Source organism: Colobus angolensis, unplaced genomic scaffold (genome assembly GCF_000951035.1).
Source record: "Colobus angolensis palliatus isolate OR3802 unplaced genomic scaffold, Cang.pa_1.0 Scaffold50, whole genome shotgun sequence".
In the NCBI taxonomy this organism is placed as follows: domain Eukaryota; kingdom Metazoa; phylum Chordata; class Mammalia; order Primates; family Cercopithecidae; genus Colobus; species Colobus angolensis.
The window spans coordinates 3,754,435-3,780,983 of record NW_012118488.1 but is presented as its reverse complement, the minus strand read 5'-3'; the positions used below and the strand labels follow the sequence as shown (position 1 = coordinate 3,780,983).

Below are 26,549 nucleotides of genomic sequence, written 5' to 3'. Positions count from 1 at the left end.
AGGTCAGGAAAGCTCTTGTCAGACCATATGTGCTGTTTCAGGCTGCTTCAGATTCTTTTAGGACAGCGGTGGGTATGAGTGAAGACTGGGCAGGCAGGCCACATCTCTTAGAGGAGGAAGGTGATTGCCACGTCTCCTTCCTCCATGCTGATGGCAAGGTGTGCGGGCTGTGTTCTCTTGCAGCCAGCGTCCCATGCTCGGTGGCCCCAGAAAAGTCAGTGTGTAGGCCTCAGCCACTTCAGGTCCGGCGTACATTCTCCCTGGACACCATCCTCAGCTCCTACCTTCTGGGCCAGTGGCCACGAGATGCTGATGGGGCCTTCACCTGCTGCACCAATGACAAGGCCACCCAGGTAATGAAGCTCTCTCCTGATGGGATAAGGGATAAGGATGGGGTGGGAGAACTGGCTGAGGAGGCCTTTGGTCTTCCTCAAATCATTGCGATAAATTTGTCTTGGGTTTTGGTTGTACATATTATCCATGTAATGTCTTATCTTCTTGAGACAGAGTCTCCTTTTGTCACCCAGGCTGGAGTGCAGTGGTGCGATCTTGGCTCACTGCAACCTCTGCCTCCCGGGTTCAAGTGATTTCTGTGCCTCATCCTCCCAAGTGGCTGGGATTACAGGTGCCCGCCACCACACCCTGCTAATTTGCCACCCTGTTTTTCTTTGTAAACATACACGGAAATGAGTTTGCATTCCACCTGCCTGGTGGAAGAGAGAAGTCAATCTGGGTTTTTCAGTTTAGCTTTGAGTATTTGTGTTGGGGTAATCAACAGCTGACTTTAGAGTTTATTCTAGCTTTTTAAAAAATTAAGATTTAGGCCGGGCGCAGTGACTCATGCCTATAATCTCAGCACTTTGGGAGGCCTAGGCAGGCGGATCACCTGAGGTCAAGAGCTTGAAACTAGCCTGGCTAACATGGCGAGACCCCATCTCTACCAAAAATACAAAAATTAGCTGGGCGTGGTGGCGGGCGCCTGTAATCCCAGATACTCGGGAGGCTGAGGCAGGAGAATCATTTGAACCCTGGAGGGAGAGGTTGCAGTGAGCTGAGATAGCGCCATTGCACTCCAGCCTGGGCAACAGAGCAAGACTCTGTCTCAAAAAAAATAAATAAATAAAATAAATGAGATTTACCTTGCTAAAATTAAACCAAGGTCAACATTCTATTGAGTTTGTATTTCCCAAAGAAGTGGCCAAAAAGTACGCTGAGCCAGAATAGATCCCATTGGAGCCATAGGAATGGGAAGTTCTCAGATAATGGGGAATTCTTCCTTGCCAGCAGCCCCCTCTGGGATTTCAGTGTACCCATTCAAGGACTGGGGAGCCAGCTTCCTCTCCTTCGGTATTTTCATTAAGACAGCCTTTTCATTAAGAATCCCAAGCTTGGAAAGAATCTCTGCAGATCATCCAGTTCATTTATCAATTTTTGGATAAGCTAGCATCGGCCTGAGCAGGAACTCATCTCATATATGAAATTATACAGACATTTCTTAATCTGATTCAGGACTTCATTCTTAGCAGCTAAGTTGTTAAGAGTCAAATCTCCCTTTTCATGCAGTTTAAACGCACTCTTGTTCATCTTCAGAGCAAATGAGTTATTTCGAGATAGGCAGAAACAGGGTGGCCAGGACGTGAGAGTCTGAGTCAGCCCTTCATCCTGGGGAACATCAGGCAATTCAGCTCTTCCTTTGCAAACTGGGTGGAGAGTGCCTGGTCTGCCTCCGTGTAGGTGGCATGATGGCCAAATGACGCGTGAAAGTGCTTGGTACTTCTTTTGACCACATCATGTCAGTTTCTTTCCTTTATTTATTTTGTTAAAGCGATCCATTTTCAAATGTCGTTAGTGAATGTTTGAATGCCCAGTACTGTTCTTGGCATGTTGGAATGAAGAATAAGGAAATGAGGACAAGATTTGGCCTCTATGAGTCTGGATTCCAGTTCTATGAGGGCCAGTGAACAGACAGCCAAGGGATGAGATGGAGCCAAATATGTGGCGAAGTTTAAAGAAGGGGAATTCTCATGGGAATACCCCACCTTGAACCAACAAGAATTTGCTGCAGTTAAAATTATGGCCCTCTTTGGATCTACAAATAGACTGTGAAAGGAGAATACCCTCCAGGAAGGAGAGAGAGTAGGCTTCCTTCCTGGGAGCCCTGAGCACTGCCATTCCCTTTATCCTTTGGAAAAGGCAAGTAGGATAAATAATGCTTCCTCCTCACAGGCCTGGGAGCACACACAACTTTGTCTTTTGATGGGAGTGCTTAGTCCAGATATGTCTGTAGTCAAGGAGGGCTTCCTGGAGGAACAGGACTTGAGATTCCTTTGAGTGTGTAAGCCCATTATTCCATCCCTGTTTGTCAGATGGCAGGCTTCTGTGTAGCCCACCTGTTTCTACCTCTGTCATTTCCTGCTTTCAACCTTTTAGGAAGTCACCATCCCACTCCTCAGATAGCTTTCTCTTTGTCAACTCAAAGCAGGGTTGGCCTCAGATGTTCCCTGGCTGGGTTTAGAGGCATGGGCCCTGGGCTGTGTGTTTTTGCTTAGGCTCCAGCTGCAGGCCAGATCTTTTATATAACAAGTCTGGGCGTCTTGCCACAGCAAGACAGAGGTCAGCGATGATCCTCCGTGGGTCTGGCAAGGCCAAGCCATGCAGCTTTCCTCTTTCCCTGGGATGGGCTCCAGCCCTCGAGGAACTCTTAGCAACCTGTCAATATTGTGGCTGCAGTCAGGAGATGGAGAATTCTGATCAACCTAGGCATCCAAACCAAAATATGTACTCTACCCATCTTTCATTCCTGGTCTTCTGGGAATTTGCTGCTTCTAGGTTTTGGGCTCCATTCAAATTCCTGCTTAAGCCCCCTGGCCTGGTCCAAGCTACCCTCTTCAACACTAGTATTACACTGTGAAGGTCTGAGGCTCACCTGACATATTCCTAAGTAACTGGTGTTCCTTCCCTACTGAGCACTGGGATATCACCCAGAAAGGACTGCAGAGGAAAGAGAGGTTTGACTGGAAAGATATAAAGGTGTATGGAGAGGGGCAGAGGGAAGGGAAGGTGGCAGGATCTACTAAAGTCCTTGAAAGCTTTTAAGCTGTTAAAAATGGACTAATATGGCCAGGTGCGGTGGCTCACGCCTATAATCCCAGCACTTTGGGAGGCCGAGGCGGGCGGATCACAAGGTCAGGAGATCAAGACCATCCTGGTCAACATGGTGAAACCCCATCTCTACTAAAAATACAAAAATTAGCTGGGCATGGTGGCTCACACCTGTAGTCCCAACTACTTGGGAGGCTGAGACAGGAGAATCGCTTGAACCCGGGAGGCAGAGGTTGCAGTAAACCGAGATCATGCCACTGCACTCCAGCCTGGCAACAAAGTGAGACTCCGTGTCAAAAAAAAAAAAAGACTAATGCCAGAACCTTTTCCCAGTTGCCTTAAGCTGGGGATGGGGCTGTTCCTACCCCTGCCCTTTCTCTCCTAGTCGTACCAATGTAGTAGTTATTTTCTGCTTCATCTTCCCTCACTAGCGGGCACTCACTACTACTGTCCTACTTGCCTAACCTCCCTCCACCCAGAGCCAGCAGCCCTGGCATTCCCAGGGCATACCTTGCAGTGAGGTCAGCAGCTGCAGTTATGGTTCAGGCTAAGCAGCTCCTTCGTCTGAATCCCTGAGAGGAGACCAGGGCCCTGCCCATTGCAAGCCAGCTTCAGATCTAGGCAGCAAGCATGGAACACCTGCTCTCTAGATAGCTGGGCATGCCACAGACTTGAGGCTTCTTCACAGGGTATAAGATGGAGCGAAAAGCTTTCAGTTCTTGAATATAGCCTAGTAGTGCCAACAATGTCATCCTATTATCTCCTTCCTTCCTCGTTGTGTTTTAAGATCTTAGGTAGTTACAAAGGATTGTCCTCAGGCCATTTACAGTCTGACATGGAGAGCTGGGTTACCCAAATATTTGGAGCAAGGAAAGAGGAAGGGTGTGGATGTATGTTATTTGGGATATTGGTTGTTTTTGGGAGATGTGTGAACATGGTAATTGGGGAAGAAGTGCTTTGGAGAAGCTGCATGTTTTAAGCATGGGAGAGATGACCAGGTCAGTCAGTGAACTAGAGCTGGCCACTGATTGCTTTGTGTTGGCCACTCCTAGTGGCTGGGCCCAGGCCAGGATGGGTGAGGGCAGTACCTGCTGGTAGCTGCAGTTACCCCTCTTCCTTCTTGCTGTGCAAACCTTTGAGTCTTCTTGTACTTTTCTGGAGGGAGGAAGTGGTCTCATCACAGCTGGAATGACTGTTTGAGCAAAGTTCCCCTGTTGGTCTCATCCTGCTGATGGACAGGACTCTGGGAACCTGCCCTGCCCAGCCCAGCCCCCCATTCTATTCATCCTCAGCCCCATTCCCTCTGCATTCCCCAGGTAAGGTAGGGAAGCTTCTATGATAGGATTTTTTTCTTTAGCCCCAGTTTACCCTTTGGAAAAAAAAAAAGCTTAAGTCTTGACAAACCACATGGAGTGTGAGGAAGGCCAGAGGTGAAGGTAGGCATGCCCGCTGGGAAGACTTCTCTTCCTGTGTCTTTCCCCTACCTGTGTACTATCCTCCCTGTTTTCCCAAACCAGTGCCCCAACAGTGATGACACACAATTCAGTCTGACCATCATGGACCTTTGAAAAACTGGGCACACTGCCTGTTTTCCAGATTGGCGAACAAGACCAGTTGTTCAGCATAGTTTGACAACAGTACCGAACATTTGAAAATGGGGCCATGATGGAAAATCTGAGGGTTGCATAGTCACTGTAGGGCCAGAGATGGTAGCCTTGGCCACTTGCAGCCAGTTTTCAGTGCTGACCAGCAGACCACCCTCAGAGCCTTTTCCGGCCTTTTTGTTTGGCCGGAGACCTAAGGGACTGATTCCCTGCAGAATTTCAGTTGAACATGTAGTCCTGATGGTCCACACCAGGCCAGGCACCATGCTGCTTGACAGTCCTGTGCAGGGATAGTGGGTTACGTTTCCAGGGCCTAGCCCAGCTCCACACATGGAGCTTACTCAGGTGCCAGGGTCACTGGAGACAGTGAGGGCCAGGACTTTCCTGCTTGTGGTCATGGAGTCTAGGTAGAAACTTTTGGGCTGGAGGCTGAGAGATTCCAGTTTGGAGGGTTTTCAGCTTATCCCACCCCTCCTCCTGATTATATTAGATGGCTCTTTGGGAAACTGTCTTCCACCCCCATGCCCAGCTGTCCTTCCACATGTTGCTCTGGGATCTCAATCCCAGGCAAGGCTTCCTTGGTCTGGCCACATCCAGTTTTGCATAATCTGAGTATCATCTGCACAGCTGGCCCATGCCACTCATTGTCAGAAGCTGCCCTACTTGTCCCTCAGCTGCTCCCACTGGGCCAGGGTGTCAAATCTGTTCCAGTACATGACTCCCCCTGACAAACAACTTTTTGTTCTTTTTTGTTTGTTTGTTTTTGAGACAGAGTCTTGCCCTGTCGCCCAAGCTAGAGTGCAGTGGCTCGATCTTGGCTCACTGCAACCTCCGCCTTCCAGGTTCAAGCAATTCTCCTGCCTCAGCCTCCCAAGTAGCTGGGATTACAGACATGTGCCACCATGCCTGGCCGATTGTTTTGTATTTTTAGTAGAGATGGGGTTTCACCATGTTGACCAGGCTGGTCTTGAACTCCTGACCTCAAGTGATCTGCCCGCTTCAGCCTCCCAAAGTGCTGGGATTACAGGCATGAGTCACCACGCCCAGCGACAAACATGACTTTTTGGTCTGCTGAGCTCCAGCTCTACCCTGCTTCCAAAGGGTCATCTAGAATGACTGAGCAGCATGGCTTGACCCCTGTTGTGGCCAGAAGGTTAGTTTTTTCTTTTTTTTTTTTTGAGACAGGGTCTCGCTCTGTTGCCCAGGCTGGAGTGCAATGGTATGATCATGACTCACTGCAGCCTCGAACTTCTGGGGGCAAGTGGTCCTCCTGCCTCAGCCTCCCTAGTAGCTGGGACTACAGATACACATCACCATAAATGGCTAATTTAAAATTATTTCTTTTATAGAGATAGGGTCTCACTATGTTGCCCAGGCTGGTTTTGAACTCCTGGCCTCAAGCAGTCCTCCTGCCTTGGCCTCCCAAGGTGCTGGGATTACAGGCATGAGCCACCGCACCTGGCCAGGTTAGCTCTTTGAAGGGGAGCTTTTCTTAGCTGTGACTTTTCTGTGCTCCATGGTAAGACGCAGAAGAGGAGTCCTATCCAACCTTGGGCACTGGAAACTGGGGCATGGGCCCCACTTTGGGCACTCCCAGTTTAGGAGGGGCTATAGTCCACACCTGTGTACACTCCTACCTTGAGAATACTCCATGTCGGGCGGGCCCGGTAACTAATGCCTGTAATCTCAGCACTTTAGGAGGCTGAGGCGGGCGGATCACCTTAGGTCAGGAGTTCGAGACCAACCTGACCAACATGGTGAAACCCTGTCTCTACTACAAATACAAAATTAGCCAGGTGTGGTGGCACGTGCCTGTAATCCCAACTACTTGGGATGCTGAGGCAGGAGAATCACTTGAACCCATGAAGCCAAGATCGCGCCATTACACTCCAGCCTGGGCAACCAGGGTGAAACTCCCATCACATACATACATACATACATAAATACTTGATGTCAGCATGTCAACAACTTCAAACACAGGATAACCTACTGCATTAGGTTTCTGAGGCTGCTTTAACAAATTACCTCAAACTTAGTGGCTTAAAACCACAGAAATGTATTCTTGCACAGTTCTGGAGACCTGAAGTCCAAGTTCTGTTCCACTGGGCTGAGATCAAGGTGTTGGCAGGGCCATTCTCTCCCAGGAGGTTCCTGGGGAGAGTCTGTTGCTTGCACTTCTAGCTTCTGGTGGCTGCTGGCACTCTTTGGCTTGCAGCCACATCACTCAAATCTCTGCCTCTGTGGTCATATCGCTTTACCCTCTTCAGTGTGCATACATCTAATCTCCCTCTTCCTCTTTCTTATTTAAGGATATTTGTAATGGTATTTAGGGTCCACCCAGATAATTTTGGATAATCTCAAGATCCTTAATACATCTGCAAAACCTTTACTATACAAGGTAACATTTATAGGTTCCTCATCTTTGAGGAGCCGTTTTTTAACCTGTCATTGCATCTCCTGACACACTCTGCTCCAGCCACACTGGCCTATTTATCATTCTCAAACATGCCAGGCTCATTGCCACCACAGGGCCTTTGCACTGGTTGTTCCCTCTGTCTGGATTACTCTTACCTCAGATACCCACATGACTCACTCCCTCACCTCCTTCATGTTTTTATGCAGATGTTAGTTTTTCATTGGGGGCCTCCCTGACATTTCCAATTGTATCCCCCACCCAGCATTCCTATCCCTTTTCTTTGCTGTATTTTTCTCGTTGGCACTTACCACTGTTTAAACTTTCTCCCCAATGAGAAAATAAACTCAGAAGGGACAAGTGTTTGTGTTGTTTTATACATGGTTGTATGGCCAGTGCCTGAAACAGTACTGGGCACACAGTGTACATTCAGCCACTATTTGTTGATTGCATGAATGATGTACACTCAGAGCCCATCTGCAAGAAGAAGACACAGGGCAGAAGAGCAGTCAGCCCGAGGCGGACAAGTTAGGAAAGGCTCCCTGACAAGAAGAATGTGAATAGTTGGCTGGGCAGGCCGTCTTAGATCGGGAAACCAGGCTTGGAGGTTGGGGGTAAGAAAAAGGAGAGGGAGATGGGTTTGCTTGGGAGGACAGAGAGCCAAGGATGGAGAGCCCGTGGGATGAAGGGTCAGCTGGTGAATTCTATGGCCAGGGGTTGGGTGTTGACACAAAGCAATGGCCTTAGTAGTATAGTTTACACAGAGAAGGCAGTGGTTGGTGGAAGACGTTGCTGAGCGGAGAGAGGTGGGGTCACCTGCATTGAGAGAGGAGAGGAGATGACCCTAGCTGCTATGATTTTCACATCTTTTTCTTTTCTTCTTTTTTTTTTTTTTCTTGAGACAGTATTGCTCTGTCGCCCAGGCTGGAGTGTAGTGGTACAATCTCAGCTCACTGCAACCTCCACCTCCTGAGTTCAAGCAGTTCTCGTGCCTCAGCCACCTGAATAGCTGGGATTACAGGCACCCAGCTAATTTTTCTATTTTTAGTAGAGACGGGGTTTCACCATGTTTGCCAGGCTGGTCTCGAACCCTTGACCTCAAGTGATCCATCCGCCTCAGTCTCCCAAAGTGTTGGGATTGCCACCACCCGCAGCCTCACATCTTTTAAAGTCCTGAGCTAGCCTGCATTTCTCTTTCCACCCTCTCGCATATCCCAGAAGAGGTACTTGAAGAGTTTGCAAGAGATGTTAGTAGTACCCATGGCAGCCTGAACGTGGCTGTTTTTTCCTCTCTGTTATTACCCACCTGTGAGTACAGTATCTTCCCTGAGGAAGGGAAATGGGCAGAATTGTCCCTTTAGCTTTTGTCATCCCTCTATAGCCTCTGCCACCTTCCAGGGACAACAGGTTTGCGTGGGGGGTGCGGGGCTCAGCTTTGATTAGCAGAGGTAGTCATCGTTAGAGTTGGTCCTGGAGCCTTGAGGGGAGGATCCTTTGTGTGTCTGCTGGGTGGAGGTGGCTGGGAGAGATGGGCTTCCTCCTCACTTTTCAGTGCATGCACCAGCCTTTTCTGAGGCTTTGTCTGGTAGCACCCTGGTTTAGAGACACACGGGCATTTGGAAGTAGCTTTCCATATACTGACAGAGCCAGCTTCATCTTGAGGGCTTTAGGGTTTGTGCTAAAGATTTGGGCCTGAAGGATATGCCGTCTGCCCTTTTCCTAAAGAAGGGAATTGTGGGGAATGGATCTCTGGATGCTTTATTTAGCATTTGTTGATTCCTCTGTTATCTACTTACTCATGATGCTCATCAGAACAAGAAAGTTAGGGCAGTTGTCTCTCCCTGGCTATGTTGCATGGCCCAGTAAAGGTGCTGATCCATGAGCAGCTGGGAGAAGGAAGAGCCAGGGAGCCCCAATCCCCAGTGGCCCCTCTCCACTGCAGCTGTCACATACGGCCGTCTGCTCTCACAAGCTTGCTCAGACTCCCCCGCCGAGCTCCTCTTAGCAGCTGTTGGGTGGCGAGTAGCTGGGTTTTTTTTTCCCGTCCTCCCCCTTTTCTGTTTGCAACAACCTCTCGGGGGAGGTCAGCAGATCTCTTGGAGGAGACAGTTCCCAGGCCCTCATGTTTTTGGCAGCCTGTGCTTATGCACAGAAGTTAGAGAGGAACTGGTTCCACTGGAGCGTTCCCCCTTGGGCCCCTCCCTTGGAATGGAAGTAGGGATACTGGTGGTGGGGAGGGATCTGGGCCTCTTTGGTCTCATGCTTAGAGCCAAACAGCTTCCTCCCTTGGGTGGGGGCTCAGGAAGTAGTCGTGCAGCTCTCCCTGCCTCCATCTTGGACACTCTGTCTTCGGTGCAGCAAGGGAGAGGAGATGCAGACTGAGGGCCCTGTTTTTATGAGGGCTGGGCAGGCCCAGGAGGAAAAGGAGTGATAAGGCCAAGAGGGATCAGGAATCAGGGCTGGATTCAGAACTGTGGCTCTCTCCTTTCTGAAAATGTCTCTTTCCTGCTTATTTGCAGCAGGGTTGGGGGTCGGGGGAGCAACACTTATTCCATGTGCAGGGAAAAATGAGGCGCTGCACTATATAGGAGTCCCCTGCTTTGGTCAAGGGACCTACGTTGACCTTTTTCCTGTTTTGCCAGTTAATAATCCCTTAATGCACTCCTATATATTAACTTGTTTTTATTGAGCTCCCAGGAACCTGGGCCCGTGCTAGACATGTAGAGGGCGAGAGAATAAAGAGTGCCAGTGATTCCCTGAGCCTGAGCCTACATTGTCTTGGAGCTGGTTGGGATAGGAGTGGCAATACTTGTCCTCACCACTGAGGATCAGCTGGAATAACTGGGATATCATACATGTATAGTACTCAGAAAAGAGTAAAGAGGAGGTTAGCCCTGTTGGGTCATCAGGGAACGTTTGCTGGAGGATGTGAACTGGGAAGGAGGCAGTGCAGGTGGAGAAGCCTGAAGAAGAACACCGACTGGGAGTGTTCAGAGGTTTATGAGCAGAGGAGAGAAGGGCTCAAAGGGCCATCACCTCTACCCAGAAAATAGTGTGCCTGTTCCCCAGTGCCTGCCGAAGAAGCTGCTCTGTCTCACTGTGTTTCTCTCCCTGCAGACGCCCCTGTCCTGGCAAGAGCTAGAAGGTGAGCGTGCCAGCTCCTGTGCACACAAGCGCTCAGCATCCTGGGGCAGCACAGACCACCGAAAAGAGGTAGCTACCCACTTTGACTCCCTGCCTAGGGTAGCGGCTTCTTCTTGATCCCCTAGTACCATGCGATGCATCTCCTCCACAGTGGAGTCACACTGCTCACCTCTCCTGTCTTGACCTGGCCTTTTCCTGATGAGATGGCTCCTTCCTAGCTGACTTCCACTCTCCAAGTGGCCAGGTCTTAGGAGCCCAGACCCTCCTGCTAGGAAAGGGCTTGGCCAGAGGCTGCTAGTGCCTTTCAGCAGCAAGCACAGGACTGGAGCCACCATTGTTCTTGCTTTACTTTGGGGTTGGATCCAGATAAGCAGCTCAGAGACTGGAGGAAGACAGGGAGGGAGTTCCTGGGAATTACGAGCTCCCAGTCTCATTTACTTCTTAACTATTCATCTTTGTTTTTTTTTTTTTTGAAAGCAGAGTCTCACTGTGTTGGCCAGACTGGAGTACAGTGGCACGATCTCAGCTCACTGCAACTTCCGCCTCCTGGGTTCAAGCGATTCTCCTGCCTCAGCCTCCCAAGTAGCTTAGATTGCAGGCACCCACCACCACACCCAGCTAATTTTTGTATTTTTTTTTTTTTTTAGTAGAGATGGGTTTCACCGTGTTGGCCAGGGTGGTGCTGAACTCCTGACCTCAGGTGATCTGCCTGCCTCAGCATCCCAAAGTGCTGGGATTACAGGCATGAGCCACTGTGCCCAGCCCTATCCTTCTTTTCAAAAGAAGAGAAAAACAATGAAATGTTCCCACTTTTTCCTGGCTCTCCCTCTCCCTCAGGAGTGCTCAAGTCATTGAGGTTAAGGGAAGAAAGCCGTAGGCTGGAATATTCCAGGGGTCCCCGTCAGCTCCTCCTGACATGCTCTGTGGCACCTTCTGAGAGGGTCAACTCGATAGGACTCCCCCTGCGCCCCTTTACAAGAGGAAGTTGCTTCTGCCCTCTGTTGCTGAGAACAATGAGGAAATATGAAGTGAATATGTTGAGAGCTTAAGACGGGGAAATAAAAAATATTTAAACTTTTCAATGGTCAGAGTAAGTAAGTCATTCGCACTAAGAATGGGGAGATGTGGTATGAGTGACCCACAATAGCATATCGGAAAGTTCTTCTTGGATCTAGTCATAAATTTTATGGCTGTGGGCAGCAGGTCTACTCTCTGAATTCCATTTAGTTTGGGCTTATATTTAAATAGCTCTTCATCCCCTGAGCAGTTGAGGGCAAGAAGGTCCAGAATTGCACATGTGATGGGATAATATTCAAAATTGTTGATGATAATCTGTAATAGTCTCAGGATATGAAAGTCAAGACGAAATCCAGTATTCCCTTCTTGAGTATCTATCCCTGTTCCTAGTGTAGTCTGCTTTAAACAGGGGAGAATATCCCCATCCTTCTTGGTCTCAGGGCCTTTGAGATGTGAATGTACTGTGAGGAGTGAACTGCCCTTAGCATTCAGAAACATCATCTTCCATTGCTATTTATAGAGGGGTAGGGCCGGACGCAATGGCTCATGCCTGTAATCCCAGGACTTTGGGAGGCTGAGGCAGGTGGATCACGAGGTCAGGAGTTCAAGACCAGCCTGGCCAAGATGGTGAAACCCCCATCTCTATTAAAAATACAAAAATTAGCTGGGGATGGTGGTAATTTGTAATCACCTGTAATCCCAGCTACTCGGGAGGCTGAGGCAGAGAATTGCTTGAACCTGATGGAGGTGAGCCAAGATCGCACCACTGCACTCCAGCCTGGGTGACAGAGCAAGACTCAGTCTAAAAAAAAAGAGGGGTAGTCCATGTCTTTGGAATCTGTAAAAGACAAAATGGTTTCCATGTTGTGTATTTTTAATTTTTTGGAATCCAATCCATCTAGTTAAGTGAGGTATCCAACTCGTCTGAGGAACAGGTCATCATAGTTTTAACACCACTGGGCTATTTTGAGATGGAAGATTAACTTCCATCCTCCTTGTATATATCTTCATGGGCCTCTGGCAGGAGCCACTCCTTGGAAGAGGGACCCCATGCACTTTGGCTTTCCTTAATCTGCCTCTGTCTTCCTCTTTCTGGGCTGCTAGATTTCCAAGTTGAAGCAACAACTGCAGAGGACAAAGCTGAGCCGCAGTGGGAAAGAGAAGGAGCGAGGTTCCCCACTCCCAGGGGACCACGCAGTGCGGGGAGCACTGAGGGTATGTTTTCTCCCCAGCCCTCTCCCCTTTGTTCTCCTCCATGCAGGCCCCCCATGTGGGCAGAGGTTTCCTGGGTCTTGGAGCTGCCGAGCCCCCTACCACACTGCATGCTTTGTGAAGTTTTAGTCCAAACTTGGTCTTGCTGTGTGATATTGGAAGGGCTTCTTACAGTTCTGAATCTCCCTCTCTCTTCTACCCCATACGATTGATGCAACGACTCTACAGCACACAATAGACTCTGCAAAGCTCAAACTTTTGGAGAAAACTACGCTGAGTGGACCTATTGCAATCTGTAACTGTCCCCAAATCACCTTTCATTCACTCAATTCTGCTGTGTAGATATGACCACTACTCCTGGTCAGAATGAATGACTGTCTAGGCCTGGTAGGGCTGTGTGTGATTTGGTCATTTGCCTCCTCCTCAGGCGTCCCCTCCCAGCTTCCCCTCAGGGTCCCCTGTCTTGCGACTCAGCCCCTGCCTGCACAGGAGCCTGGAAGGGCTCAACCAAGAGCTGGAGGAGGTGTTTGTGAAGGAGCAGGGAGAAGAGGAGCTGCTGAGGGTGAGTGGCGGCTGCACCCTGAGTGCACCCACAGTCTGTGCCTCACTTGGCCTGGGTGAGGGGAACTGGGAGTCCTGCTCTCTGGGGCCTCACAGGCTATGGCTATGCAAACAGCAGCATACAAACACCAGCCTGCAAAAGGAATGCAAATGGAGTTTATTAGTCTCAAATGGCCTTACCTGTGTCACTAGGACAGGCTTTGTGGTGGTGAGTACAAAGAGGGGGCAAGGATTGGCAGAGAGGAGGCCCCCCCCGCTGGGAGGAACAGGCAGGGGTCATCTTCAGCCAAACTGCCAGCTCTCACTGTTCCCCATGTGCTCGGCACCAGCATGGGCATCTCAGTGCCTGCTGCTCCCTGCCCCTTCTCCATCTCTACCTAGTAACACGCGTGCTCTTATGCAGCCATCTCCCTGACTCCACTCCCAGGCAGAATATGTGCTACCTTTGCTGAAGTCTCAGGCACTTTTTTTTTCTTTTTGAGGTGGAGTTTTACTCTTGTTGCCCAGGCTGGGGTACAATGGTATGATCTCAGCTCACTGCAACCTCTGCCTTCCGGGTTCAAGCAGTTCTCTGCCTCAGCCTCCCCAGTAGCTGGGATTACAGGCGCTTGCCACCACGCCTGGCTAATTTTTGTATTTTTAATAGAGATGGGGTTTCACCATCTTTGCCAGGCTGGTCTTAAACTCCTGACCTCATGATCCACCCACCTCGGCCTCCCAAAGTGCCGGGGGATTACAGGCGTGAGCCACCATGCCCAGCCCCTTTTTTTTTGTTTTTGTTTTTGAGACATAGTCTCACTCTGGTCGCTAGGCTGGAATGCAGTGGCGCAATTTTGGCTCACTGCAATCTCCGCCTCCTGGGTTCAAGCAATTCCCCCACCTCAGCCTCCCGAGTAGCTGGGACTACAGGCATGTGCCACCACACCCGGCTAATTTTTTGTATTTTAGTACGGGGTTTCACCATGTTGGCCAGGATGGCCTCGATCTCCTGACCTCATGATCCGCCCACCTCAGCCTCCCAAAGTGCTGGGATTCACTCTTATTGCCTAGGCTGGGGTGGGTGCAATGGCGTGATCTCAGCTCACTGCAACTTCTGCCTCCCGGGTTCAAGCAGTTCTCTGCCTCAGCCTCCCCAGTAGCTGGGGGAGCCACCGTGCTGGTCTCAGGCACATTTTTTTTTTTTTTTTGAGACAGAATCTCTCTTTGTCGCCCAGGCTGGAGTGCAATGGTGCGATGTGGGCTCACTGTAAGCTCCGCCTCCTGGGTTCACGCCATTCTCCTGCCTCAGCCTCCTGAGTAGCTGGGACTACAGGTGCCCACCACGATGCCTGGCTAATTTTTTTTTGTATTTTTGAGTAGAGATGGGGTTTCACTGTGTTAGCCAGAATGGTCTCTATCTCCCGACCTCGTGATCCCCCCACCTCAGCCTCCCGAAGTCCTGCGATTACAGGCGTGAGCCACCATGCCCAGCCGGCCTCAGGCACACTTTTGTATTGACACAGTTTAATTGGGGAATGCCAGTTGGCCAGTATTAATATGATTCTAATGGGCACACTTCTCAGTTTATGATTTACCTACTAGTTGATTTTGAATTCGCATGTATGCAGGATTTCACATACACCCAAACACATGCACATAATTTGGTGAGCTACAGGTTCAAGTACCATTGAGTGTTTTTAAAAGGGGATGAGGAGGTATGTAATACATGCTAATCATCAGCATACTTGTTCTGCAATGGTTACAGCACTTACAGGCTCCTGATGGTTTGCCGCTATTGTGCCCTCCAGCATACATTATCATCTTTGTGTTCCTAGAGCCCAGGGCACAGAAGGTCCCTGCCCTCATGAGGCTTATAGTCTTGTGGGGACAACACATTGATCAAGCCCTACAGGTGAATATGTAATTATACATTGGACTGTGAGTGCTGTTAGGGATAAGAGCAAAGTGCAATGGAAGAAACAGGAAGGAGTTTCTTCTAGATTGAGGGGTGGCCAGGGAAATACATGGCTGGAGGAAATGGTGTTCTGTGGTTGTGTGTTATGGATAGAGAATGACAGCAGCAAGGGGAATACCCTCAGGGTCACTGTGCTGCTGCAGGCCTGAAATACTCAAGGCTGAGAGTCTTTACCGTCCTTCCCCGTCAGATCCTTGAGATCCCTGATGGGCACCGGGCCCCAGCTCCTCCCCAGAGTGGCAGCTGTGATCATCCCCTCCTCCTCCTGGAGCCTGGCAACCTTGCCAGCTCTCCTTCCATGTCCTTGGCATCCCCCCAGCCTTGTGGCCCGGCCAGTCATGAGGAACACCAGGGTGCCGCCGAGGAGCTGGCATCCACCCCCAATGACAAAGGTAAGCTGTGGAGGCTGAGGCAGCAGGGCTGACTCTGGGGCACACGAGTGGCTCCACTCCCTTTTCCACCTCTAGTCAATTCAGGCCCAGCATTCTCAGTACCCTACTAGAATATCTTTATGAGTTATCTTTCTTCTGCGCATTATACAAATGATAATAATGGTCCCATACATCCCATTCTGATTGGTAATTTATGAAGTCTCTGCATTTATACTTCTATTTAATCCTCACTGGGATCCAAAGAAGCAATCCCTGCCATCCCCATTTTTGGACTGAAGTTCAGCAAGCTGTAGGGGAAAGCAGCGAGTCTTCATTCAGGTGTCCACTGTACTCATTCCCAGCAATGGTTTCAAAGTAGTTGTGAGTGATACAAAGTAAGAGAATATGGTTGCTTGCCCAGGGTTGTATAGTTTGACCTAGACCAAAACCGATTTTTTTTTACTCCAAATCTCTACTTTCTACAATGCCCTATCTACTTCACTGAGAAAATGAGATAAAATTCTTACCTCCTAATGATCCTTACATTATAAAGCAGTGTGCCTATATTGTCTGATTTGATTGTCACAGCAACCCCAGGAGGTAGGCTGGTCAAGGGCATGATCTAACAATACACATAGGTAAACAGAGCATATAGTAAGGGGAATAAATGTGAGATAAATACAGATAAAGTCAATATTTGCAACCCAGGCCAAGTACATTTGCTGTGTGGAAAGAGAGAGGAATTTTATCCTACAAGTGGGGTTGAGTAAAGATTGCTTCTCTGAGTCAGAGAAGAACTCTTCTTGGAAGAAAGGATAGATTTTCAAGACTGTGGACAGGAAGAAGCCGTGGTATGTTGGCAGGGAGGGTGTTACAGTCTTGGAAGAAGGCAGAGAGAGATGCATTTAGGATTGCTTCAAGTCTGAGATTTGGAGTTCCAGTCCCAGTCTACCTCCTGGGAATATAGAATTGGTATGAGATCTTAACTTTCCATCCATTCAACTCCATTTTTTTGCTCTGTTATACACTGTGTATTTTTGTAAGCTGCCTCAAAGGTTTTTAAGGTAGAGTATAATAATCACAGTGGCTAAGCACACCCACTATCCTCTTCCTTACCATGCGTCCCCAGTCTTGCCACTTTACACCCCAGTCCTAGACCCAGAAAAGTGGAGGCATTCCCTTCATCTCCACTACACTCAGCCTTGCTCTGTTCACAGCCTCCTCTCCAGGCCATCCAGCCTTTCTTGAAGATGGCAGCCCATCTCCTGTCCTTGCCTTTGCTGCCTCCCCTCGGCCTAATCATAGCTACGTCTTCAAACGGGAGCCCCCAGAAGGCTGTGAGAAAGTGCGTGTGTTTGAAGAAGCCACGTGAGTACACCAAGTAGACAGGGTGTGGGAGGGGAGGGTGGGCCTACATTCTCCCACCTGACAGGCCTTCTTCAGTCTCGGACTCTCTCTTGTCATAGAGGTGTTGTCAACTTTAGATGATCAGTACTGCCAGCTTTCCATGATCAAACGTGTTGACATTACCTACCCTGAGCACTTAAATCTTTGCTTATCATTATCTCCATAGAAACCTGCTCTCTGCCCACATGCCAGCCACAAGCGCAGCAGGAGCTGGAAAGAAAATGTATCTGAAACCTAAGCCCTTTGTTTCTTCTGTTTTTTTCCATCTCCGGGGAAGGTGTGAGAATTTGCTAGACCATAATCAGAGAGAGAGAGAGAGAGAGAGATGGGGGGTGTGGGGAGAACATACTAGTATTTCTCTTCAGTCAGAGATTAGAAGTGTTTCAGCACCACTGGAGTAGAATGGGGGCCTAAACAGCTTAACAGTTTGAGCTTCGGAGTCAAGTCTTCACCCTGTGGCTGTAGTGGTTCAAGTGTCACGAACTCCCAGGCAGAAATTTCCAGTTCTTGCAAGTAAGGACTATGGAAAATTTCCAAGCCAGACTGGATCATTCAGAAGCCATTCTTCTGTTGATTTCTTTATACTTCCCTCCCATTAGCAGAAAGAATTAAGAGCCAACCTTTCCAAATGCCCCTGTCCCCGTTAGCAGGCACCAAAGAGCTCATTTCATTTCCTGCTGCCAGCTTAATACTCACCAGGGCAGATTCACATGAAGTTGGGGTTTCAGTGGCAGTCAGGAAGTTTAGTCATGGTGTGCGAGTGAAGATGTAGCTGGGACTGGGTTTGGGTCATTGAGAGCACCATTTGTATCTCAAATAAGGGAGCAGTAACCCATGGTGGCGGCCGAACGTACATACAGAAGCCACAGTAGGAGTTGCAGAGAAAACCATTGCCACTAGAGGTTTTGTTACTGTTATTATTGTTGCCTGGTATCCCTTCAAGACTTCTAGGTCCTCTGAGAAGCTGTGGAGGGAAGAGGCCAGATCTCTTAGCTTCAGCAGACTCTAGGCTCTTGTACCCTCCCTCAATCCACATTATGGTGGAGTAATTACAACCTGGAAATGTGGGCGGAAATTAAGCTGTAGCTCGTCTTGAGTTTTTCATAGACGCAATGCCAGAAGAAGCCTTAAAGTCAGCTCATTTAACTTCCTGCCCCTGCATTAACCCTTTAAGAGAGGTGGTGGGCTGGGTGTGGTGGCTCATGCCTGTAATCCCAGCACTTTGGGAGGCTCAGGTGGGCATATCACCTGAGGTCAGGAGTTTGAGACCAGCCTGGTCCAATATGGCAAGACCCCATCTCTACTAAAAATATAAACATTAGCCAGGTATGGTGGTGGGCACCTGTAATCCCAGCCACTCAGGAGGCTGAGGCAGGAGAATCGCTTGAACCTGGGAGGCAGAGGTTGCAGTGAGCCGAGATCACACCACTGCACTCCAGCCTGGGCAACAGAGTAAGTCTCCATCTCCAAAAAAAAAAAAAGAGGTGGTGATCAGCTGGGCACGGTGGCTTATGCCTGTAATTTCAGTACTTTGGGAGGCGGAGGTGGGCAGATCTCTTGAGGTCAGGAGTTCAAGACCAGCCTGGGCAACATGGCAAAACCCAGCCTCTACTAAAAATACAAAAATTAGCCAGGTGTGTTGGTGCATGCCTGTAATCCCAGCTCCTCAGGAGGCTGAGGCATGAGAATTGCTTGAACCTGGGAGGCGGAGACTGCAGTGAGGGGAGATTGCAGTGAGCTGAGATTGCACCACTACACTTCAGTCAGGGCAACAGACTGAGACTCTGTCTCCAAAAAAAAAAAAAGAGTGGTGGTGATCCATCAGTGATTTTCTAAGATATGCTGGGATTGAAATTCTGTAGTTCACTGAGGTTTCTTTATTTAATCAACTTTCCTATTAGGAAGTTTGTGTGTTTAGCTATTCTTTTGCCACATTCCCCTCTTCTTAGCTATTGTCCCCTCCAAGATCATCTGGATTTTCCAGGCGAGGAGTCAAGGTATTGAGGGTCATGCTGGTTGCCATCATGTTCTCTGAGTGTTGCTGGGTCTCCTCTTGGTCACCTTCCTGACATGTACATGCACACACCTAGAACATTCTGTCTCTTGCCCATTCCCCATCCCTCCATAAAGTGGGACTCTTTTAAACCCTTCTCCATCAGGGAAGCCCTTGCCACTGTGGAGTCTCTAGGTCGCCAGACCTTCCCAAACACACCCAGCACACGGGCCTTTACCCTCCACCTCTCCAGACTCTGCCAGATCTCTGCTCTTCTCTTCACACCTTGCTCTTCCTGGGCTCTGGAATTATTAGAATTCCGGAATTAAGATGGTAATTGGCTGGGTGCAGTGGCTCATGCCTATAATTCCAGCACTTTGGGAAGCCAAGGGAGGATCGCTTGAGTCCAGGAGTTCAAGACCAGCCTGGGCAATATACGGAGACACCCTCTCTACAAAAAACTTTTAAAAATTATCCAGGTATGGTGTTGGGTGCCTGTAATCCTAGCTACTCAGGAGGCTGGGGTGGGAGAATCGCTTGAGCCCAGGAGGCAGAGGTTGCAGTGAGCCAAGATTGCACCACTGCACTCCAGTGTGACAACAGTGAGACCCTGTCCCAAAAAGAAGATAGTAACCAATTTATCGGTCTGTATACTGAGTGCATTTTTCTCTGAGTGTATATATTATCCTTTAATAAAAAGTAAAAAAGAAAAAGGTGATTGGTGAGAACCACTGGTGGCAGAGCTTCACCATCTTCCCATACCTTTGTCTTCTCACCTGGGATCTTCAAACCGTCAGCTTCTTAGGGCTGTTTCACCCTCTAGGCTTTGCCAGACAGCAAGGAATCAGGGCTATTCCTTACTCAGGAACTCTCTGACCTGACCTTTTATCATTCCGTCTTCCTAAACAATCAAAAGGGGAGGGATGATTCCTCTCACATTATAAAGGTGAGACATGCTGGGTGCGGTGGCTCATGCCTGTCATCCCAGTACTCTGGGAGGCCAAGGCAGGAGGATCACTTGAGCCCAGGAGTTCAAGACCAGCCTGGGCAACACAGTGAGACCCCATTTCTACCAAAAAAAAGAAAAAAGAAAAAAATTAGCCTAGAATGGTGGCAGGCGTCTGTAATCCCAGCTACTTGGGAAGCTGAGCGGGAGGATTACTTGCACCTAGGAGTTTGGGGCTGCAGTGAGCTATGATCACACCACTGTACTCCAGCCTAGGTGAGAGAGCAAGACCCTGTCTCTAAAAAAAAAATTTTTAATTAAAAAGGGGGGTGAGACAGATATGACAAGGACCACATGGTTAGAACCCAGATCTGATAAGGTCTAGCTGCCTTTCTCACAGTTGTTGCCATACTTTCCTCCCAAAGTTTTGAAAATCACACCTTTCTGGAGACCAGCCTGGGCAGCCTACAGAGACCCCTTCTCTACAAAATAAAAATAAAGCAATTAGGTGGGCATGGTGGTTCATGCCTGTAGTCCCAGATACTCAGGAGGATGAGGTGGGAGGATTGCTTGGACTGGGGAAGTTGAGGCTGCAGTAAGCCATGATCCTGTCACACTGCACTCCAGCCTGCGCCACAGAGTGAGACTCTGTCTCAAAAACAAAACAACAACAACAAAAAACCCCATATTTTTCAAATGTGCCCAACAATTAGATTCTTTAGGTCAGTAGATTTCAACTAGGGAACATTTGGCAATATCAAGAGACATGTTTAGTCGTCACAGCTGGAGGGGAGGAGTCGTGGTACTAGTGGGATAGTGAGTAGAGGCCAGGGATGCTGTTAGGCATCTTACAATGCACAGGACAATGCCTCCATCCCCACCCCTGCAACAAAGAATTATCCAGCCCAAAATGTCAGTGGTATCAAGGCTGAGAAACCCCACTTTAGGTTAAAAAATCTTAGAAAGTCACTTGTCTTTGATCTCTGCTTTCAGGCATGCGATTTGTCACCAAAACACCAGTCACTAAGGAAATATTTCTTTTCTTTTCTTTTTTTTTTTTTTTTTGAGATGGAGTCTTGCTCTGTTGCCCAGGCTGGAGTGCAATGGCAAGATCTTGGCTCACTACAACCTCCGCCTCCCGAGTTCAAGCAATTCTCCTGACTCATCCTTCTGAGTAACTGGGATTACAGAAGCGTGCCACCATGCTCGGCTAATTTTTTGTATTTTTAGTAGAGACAGGGTTTCACCATGTCGGCCAGGCTGGCATCGAACTCCTGACCTCAAGTGGTCCATCCACCTTGGCCTCCCAAAGTGCTGAGATTACAGGCGTGAGCCACCGTGCCCAGCCACTGATGAAATCTTTCGAACGAAAAGATTTCTTAGTCTCCACTTCTTGAATCACATTGTCAGGAAGTTCTCCTTCCTGTCTAGCTTCAATCCCTCCTGTTTTTAGCTAAAGTGCATTTCCTGTTGTTTAGCCATATTTTTTAAAAAATAGATTGTTGAGGGGTTTGGTTTTCGGTCAAGTTATGATTCTGTTTGAACAGAGACCCAGCTCCCCTGCTGCCCTGATGCTGTGACATCTCACCCTCTCTCACCCTGTGTTTCTCTCTGTGTGTACGTGTGTGTCTTGTATGTCTTTCTTCATCCTCCAGGTCCCCAGGTCCTGACCTGGCCTTCCTGACTTCCTGTCCTGACAAGAACAAAGTCCATTTCAACCCGACCGGCTCAGCCTTCTGCCCCGTCAACCTGATGAAGCCCCTCTTCCCCGGCATGGGCTTCATCTTCCGTAACTGCCCCTCAAACCCGGGGTCTCCCCTTCCCCCGGCCAGCCCCAGGCCACCACCTCGGAAGGATCCGGAGGCCTCCAAGGCCTCCCCCCTGCCCTTCGAGCCATGGCAGCGCACCCCACCATCAGAAGAGTCTGTGCTTTTCCAGAGCTCCCTGATGGTCTGAGGGTCCCATCCCTGCCCCATTTTACCATAGAGACCAGTGCCTTGGTGGCAGGTCCCTCCCCAGGTCCCCTGAGATGGGGTATGGAGGGGCCCTTCCCTCTCGGCCTTTGAGCACTTTCTTTCACTTATCGTGTCAAAGTCCTGGGTCCTCTTTTTGATGGGCACCGGCCCCTCCGAACGTGATGGGACCTGCCGTCTCCACTAGCAGCTGGGCAGCTCACAACTCACACCTGTGTACCTGCCACATCCCTCACTTGGCGGAAAACACCCAGAAGGTCTTGAGTCCCCCACCCCTGGGTGTCAGTCCAAATGACTGTATAGGAGGCCCTTATTTTTGTCACAGAGCAAGCTGGCCATGAACGAAGGAGAGGACGCCACAGATTTCCTTCTCTCCCTTCCAGGAGACCATAAGATAGATCCCCCATCCTCTCAGCCCTATCCCTACGCCTCCCTCTCACTGGAGGAGCTGACCAAAGCAGTCCTAATGGGCCATAACACTTGACCAATTCAGCTGCTGGCAGAGGGAGGAAACAAGTGTTTTCCCAAGTGGCATTTTCATCTCGCTTTCACCCTGACTAAAGATTGTCTTAAGTAGCAGGCCAGCCCGCCCAGCCCCAGGTGGGTAGTGGGGAGGAGAGCTGGCATTCCTCCAGGTGGCAAATGGCGAATCTATACTCTCCGCCCGCCCCAGGGCTGGATTGGATTAGAAAAATGCCTATTTTTCTTGTATCGATGTAGAAACTCTATTTTTTCCCAAAGACACTATTTTTGCAGCTGTTTGAAGTTTGTATATTTTCCGTACTGCAGAGCTTACACAAAATTGAAGAATGTTAATGTTTGAGTTTTCTTATCTTGTGTTTAGAGGTTGTTTTTTGCAGATCTTGGTGTTAATAGACCAAATAAATAAATAAATATTCCCAGCAGCTTGAAGTTCTGTTAAATATGTGGGGAAGAAAGAGTGGGGTAGAGATTAAGGGTATTATACTGATCATTTCATCTTTGTCTTCAAGAGAAGGAGCCTCAATTCCCACATGTGGGTGGTGTTATGGCTGTACACAAGAGTTCCTGTCCTCTGGACACCATGCTTGCATACTTTACATGGACATAAACAGACCCATGAAAAGGCTGTCCAGAATGAAGAGTGTGGTTTGTCCTAGAGGTGGGGTGAGGGAGTCACTGGGGAAGTTACCCATTCTTGTGTGAGTCTGAAAAAGCTCCCTAAGGAGAATGGATTTCAGAGAGGAAAAGCAGGTGACCAAGGGAAGACAGTTTGACATTGTGGGTGTTCTTTGCACTGGCTGGATCTCTTGACAGTTTGGGGAAAGCTTTGGTTCATCTCAGGGAGTACCCACAACATAGTGTGCAGCCTTGAAGGGGACAAAGAAACTACACAAAGACACTATTCTTACCCTTTGGAGCCTTTATAATGCTGCACCTGTAAGAGCTCAGGCTTTTGGGGAAAATGGGAATAACCATCTCAATATTTCAATGATGCTTTGGAATTTCCAAAGCATATTCACAAAAGACACATCCCTATTGTATGGGTGAACAGTTGACTACCCCAAGGGCAGTAATAATAAGTACAATTGTATCTACCTCATAAGACCTGACAACAAACTCCTAAACCAGGCTATCCCGACCACCATTCATTGGGCTGGTAAGAACCAGCTACCATGTTAACTGCTTTACATAAAATGTTATTGAAATATGACAACCACCCAGTAAGAGAAAAAAGGTAAGTCCCACTGTATAATCAGGGAAGGACAAATAGATTGAATAACTTTCCCCGAAAGACACAGATATGAAGTGGGGGAGCTAGGATTGAAAACGTGATCATTTGAATCCAGTGCCCGTGTTTCTAACCACAGCACTCTCATGCTTGTTATTATATTCCCATTAATTTCACATGAGGAAACTTGACTCAGAGGACAAGGACAAGGGAATTGTTTGAGGTCCCAGCTGGTAAAGAAGCAGAGCTGGCATGTCTCTCCCCGCCCAGCTGTTTGGTGCCCTGGCATCGCGGGCTGAGCCAATAGAGTAAGCTACTGAGCAAGAGAGCAAATGTATGGGGATTCCCATGCCACTAATATCGAGGAGACAGTGGGCTGGGGACAGACCCTATCTTCTATCCCTCACCCCTCCCTCTAAAAGACTTCTGGCTCCCCCGCAAAGCCTTAGTGAGTCAGGCCGGGAGTGACGGGTGTGGTGCTGCCCAGTATTTCCTTCCTTTGCCCAAGGCTGTGCCAAAAGAGCAGGCCGCTAGAAGAGAAGGAGCCTCCACCTAGAGAGCAGCCCAGAGTCCACCTGGTGGCCGGAGATTTGGGCCAGTTAAGTAGGGGTTGGAGGTAGTAGTGGGAAGACCTTAGGTCAGTCTTGCCCTGGCAATTCGTGCCAGCAAGTGGAGACCCAACACTTGCACGAGGAAGGGATCCAACGAGGTGCTCATTAATGGGAAATGTTCAGGAGCGCGGCCGAAGGGTTTAAGCCATTGTTGGTGAGTTAAGACTTGGAAGAAAACTGACTTCAATAAGCTTCCATTTCCACCCCTCGATATGAGGAAATAAGATCAGGGCTGAGAAACAGTGATGACTAATAATACCTTAAACTTGCACAGCATACTTTACAGTTTACAAAACACTTTCACCAACCTCAATTCATTCGATCCTCACAACAGTCAAGAGGCGACAAAGTGGCTATTACTAGTTATCCCTAGTTTCCAGACCTGGAAAACTCTGACTCAGAACTTGGTAGGTTACTCCGCCGTTAAGTCACCAAGCCGAGACTTACTGTGCCGCTCTCCCCCTTGGAAGCCTAGTGATGTGCCTAGGTAATGAGCAGGTAACGTCGCTGACGCTGGGCAGCAGCTAGACGGCGCTGAGGCTCCAGGAAGAGATTTTGGCATTAGGACCCAGCAGAAGCCTGGCCGCCCGCTGCGGAAAAGACTATTGGATTTGCTCTGCCGGCCGCACCTCCTCCTGTCCCACCTACCTGTCCGAGTTCGCACAGCGCAGCCAATTGGTGGCCTCCACATCCTTATACGTCATTATTCTACGCCCGGGTGGCTCTAGGACACCCTGTGGTGCTCTGGGTCGCAGTTGTCCTCAGAGTTGCCTGATTGGAAAAATCTCCAGGGCGAGAAACTGGTCTCGAGGCTGCCGGTTCCCCTGGCCCTCAGGGATGGAGCCAAGGTCCCAGGGCGGGTTTTCTTTCCTAGGAGGTGGTTGCTGCGTTCTGAGGAGTTTCCCCCTTGGCAGCCCTGAGCTGGCAGCTCCGGTAGTGACTGCTGGGCCCTGCTGGACGGCGGTCGCATGCAGCTCCTATGAGGCCCCTGCCGCCGGTCGGCGATGTCCGGCTGGAGCTGTCGCCCCCGCCGCCGCTGCTGCCGGTGCCGGTTGTGAGCGGGTCTCCAGTCGGCTCCTCCGGGCGTCTCATGGCCTCTAGCAGCTCCCTCGTGCCCGACCGGCTGCGCCTGCCGCTCTGCTTCCTGGGTGTCTTTGTCTGCTATTTTTACTATGGGATCCTGCAGGAAAAGATGTGAGCGACCCCGGGGGCGGGCCTACATTCTCTCCCCAGCCTGTGACAGGGGTCCCGGGCCTTCTGCCTCTGGACCTTCTGCCTCTTGTCCTCATGCCCGGCTGTCGCCCTCTTAGCACCCCACTACTTTTGCAGCTGTGGCTGAGCCTACCCAGAATTCCAGAACTCTAGGGTTATTTTTTGGATTCTTTGGACTTGGTTATTTTCTTTTCTCAGCTGTTTTTCCCTGCTTGGTTCTAAGGGCCTGCGTTTTACAGGCTGAGACTTCTCCCCCTCAAAGAGGACCGAGTTGGCCCCCTTTTGGTACTCCCAGATACTTGCAAACAACCTATTCGCCCTTGGCCTTGGTGCCATAGCCCAAATACCGTCTCCTTCACTATCTCGTTTTGCATGTTTCCTCTCCGTCTTTTTCGGGTATTCTTTCCTTAGGCTATGGAATCAGTAGGCTGGGATGTCTAGTTTCTAGATCCAGTAAAATCAGCCCCTTTTGCAAATGAGCCTAGTGGTCCTTACAAACTCTCCCTACATCCAGAGAGGCAAGATAATTTTACAGTTTTCAGCGGTTCTGGATATATTAGATGACAGTGACTGAAATATACTAATTTCTCCTCTCTTTTATCATGCATTTCATTTCTAGAACAAGAGGAAAGTATGGGGAGGGAGCCAAACAGGAGACGTTCACCTTTGCCTTAACTTTGGTCTTCATTCAATGTGTGATCAATGCTGTGTTTGCCAAGATCTGTGAGTACCTAGATAGTAATTTGTTGGGTACCCCATCACCCCAAGTTCTCTCAGTATGCTAGGCATTAAACGTTGATTCAACCTTAAAGGCTAACTCATGATCTCTACCTCATTTTGTACTCACACAGCCTCTCTGTGAAGTCTGTAAAACTAATGACTTTGAAGTGGAGTAAAATATTATTTCCCCAATTTTTATCAACTTCTGAGTTAGAAATGTTCAGAGAATGGGTCTTCTGTATTCCAAATCCCCATTGAAAATACTTGAAACATTTTTTTCTTTCCCTTTGAGTTTCTTTTGTGTGTCAGCTTCAAGCATGCTTTGAACATTCTCTCTTTGTTCCCTGGGGACTAGCAGCAGGGCTGACTGGTCCCTTGAACTGAATGAGGCCCTCACCTCCACCCTGCATGTGGTCTTTTGTTGGGCTTAGGCAGAATTGGAAAGATTAATAATTTTCAGAGATTTCCCAGTGTAAGAGGACAGAAATAGCTTGTGTCTTATTTGACAGACAAGTTCCTTTCATGTGGCTTTAGCTTTGCTTAGTGGTCCATCCTAGCCCCACCAGGTTTCTCTTGTTTTTTTTTTTTTTTTTTTTTT

The 26,549-nt window shown here is 49.0% G+C and overlaps 2 protein-coding genes across 3 annotated transcripts in view; both read left to right on the top strand.

The window, feature by feature from the left end:
* FAM117A (family with sequence similarity 117, member A) overlaps positions 1–22,609 on the top strand; it is a 54,052-nt gene extending 31,443 nt beyond the window's left edge. The window contains exons 2-8 of the mRNA XM_011959933.1: positions 184–353; positions 10,237–10,332; positions 12,385–12,495; positions 12,920–13,054; positions 15,198–15,399; positions 16,596–16,746; positions 21,380–22,609. Of these exons, the coding sequence (XP_011815323.1) occupies positions 184–353; positions 10,237–10,332; positions 12,385–12,495; positions 12,920–13,054; positions 15,198–15,399; positions 16,596–16,746; positions 21,380–21,680 (1,166 nt within the window). The 3' untranslated portion in view covers positions 21,681–22,609. The remainder of the gene's footprint in view (positions 1–183; positions 354–10,236; positions 10,333–12,384; positions 12,496–12,919; positions 13,055–15,197; positions 15,400–16,595; positions 16,747–21,379) is intronic.
* A 2,243-nt stretch (positions 22,610–24,852) lies between these two features.
* Positions 24,853–26,549, top strand: part of SLC35B1 (solute carrier family 35, member B1) — a 7,255-nt gene continuing 5,558 nt past the window's right edge. The window contains exons 1-2 of one of the 2 annotated variants that reach the window (XM_011959927.1): positions 24,853–25,213; positions 25,851–25,954. In XM_011959927.1, coding sequence (XP_011815317.1) covers positions 25,923–25,954 — 32 coding nt within the window. In that variant the 5' untranslated portion in view covers positions 24,853–25,213; positions 25,851–25,922. The remainder of the gene's footprint in view (positions 25,214–25,850; positions 25,955–26,549) is intronic. The other variant, XM_011959926.1, reaches the window with a different exon arrangement.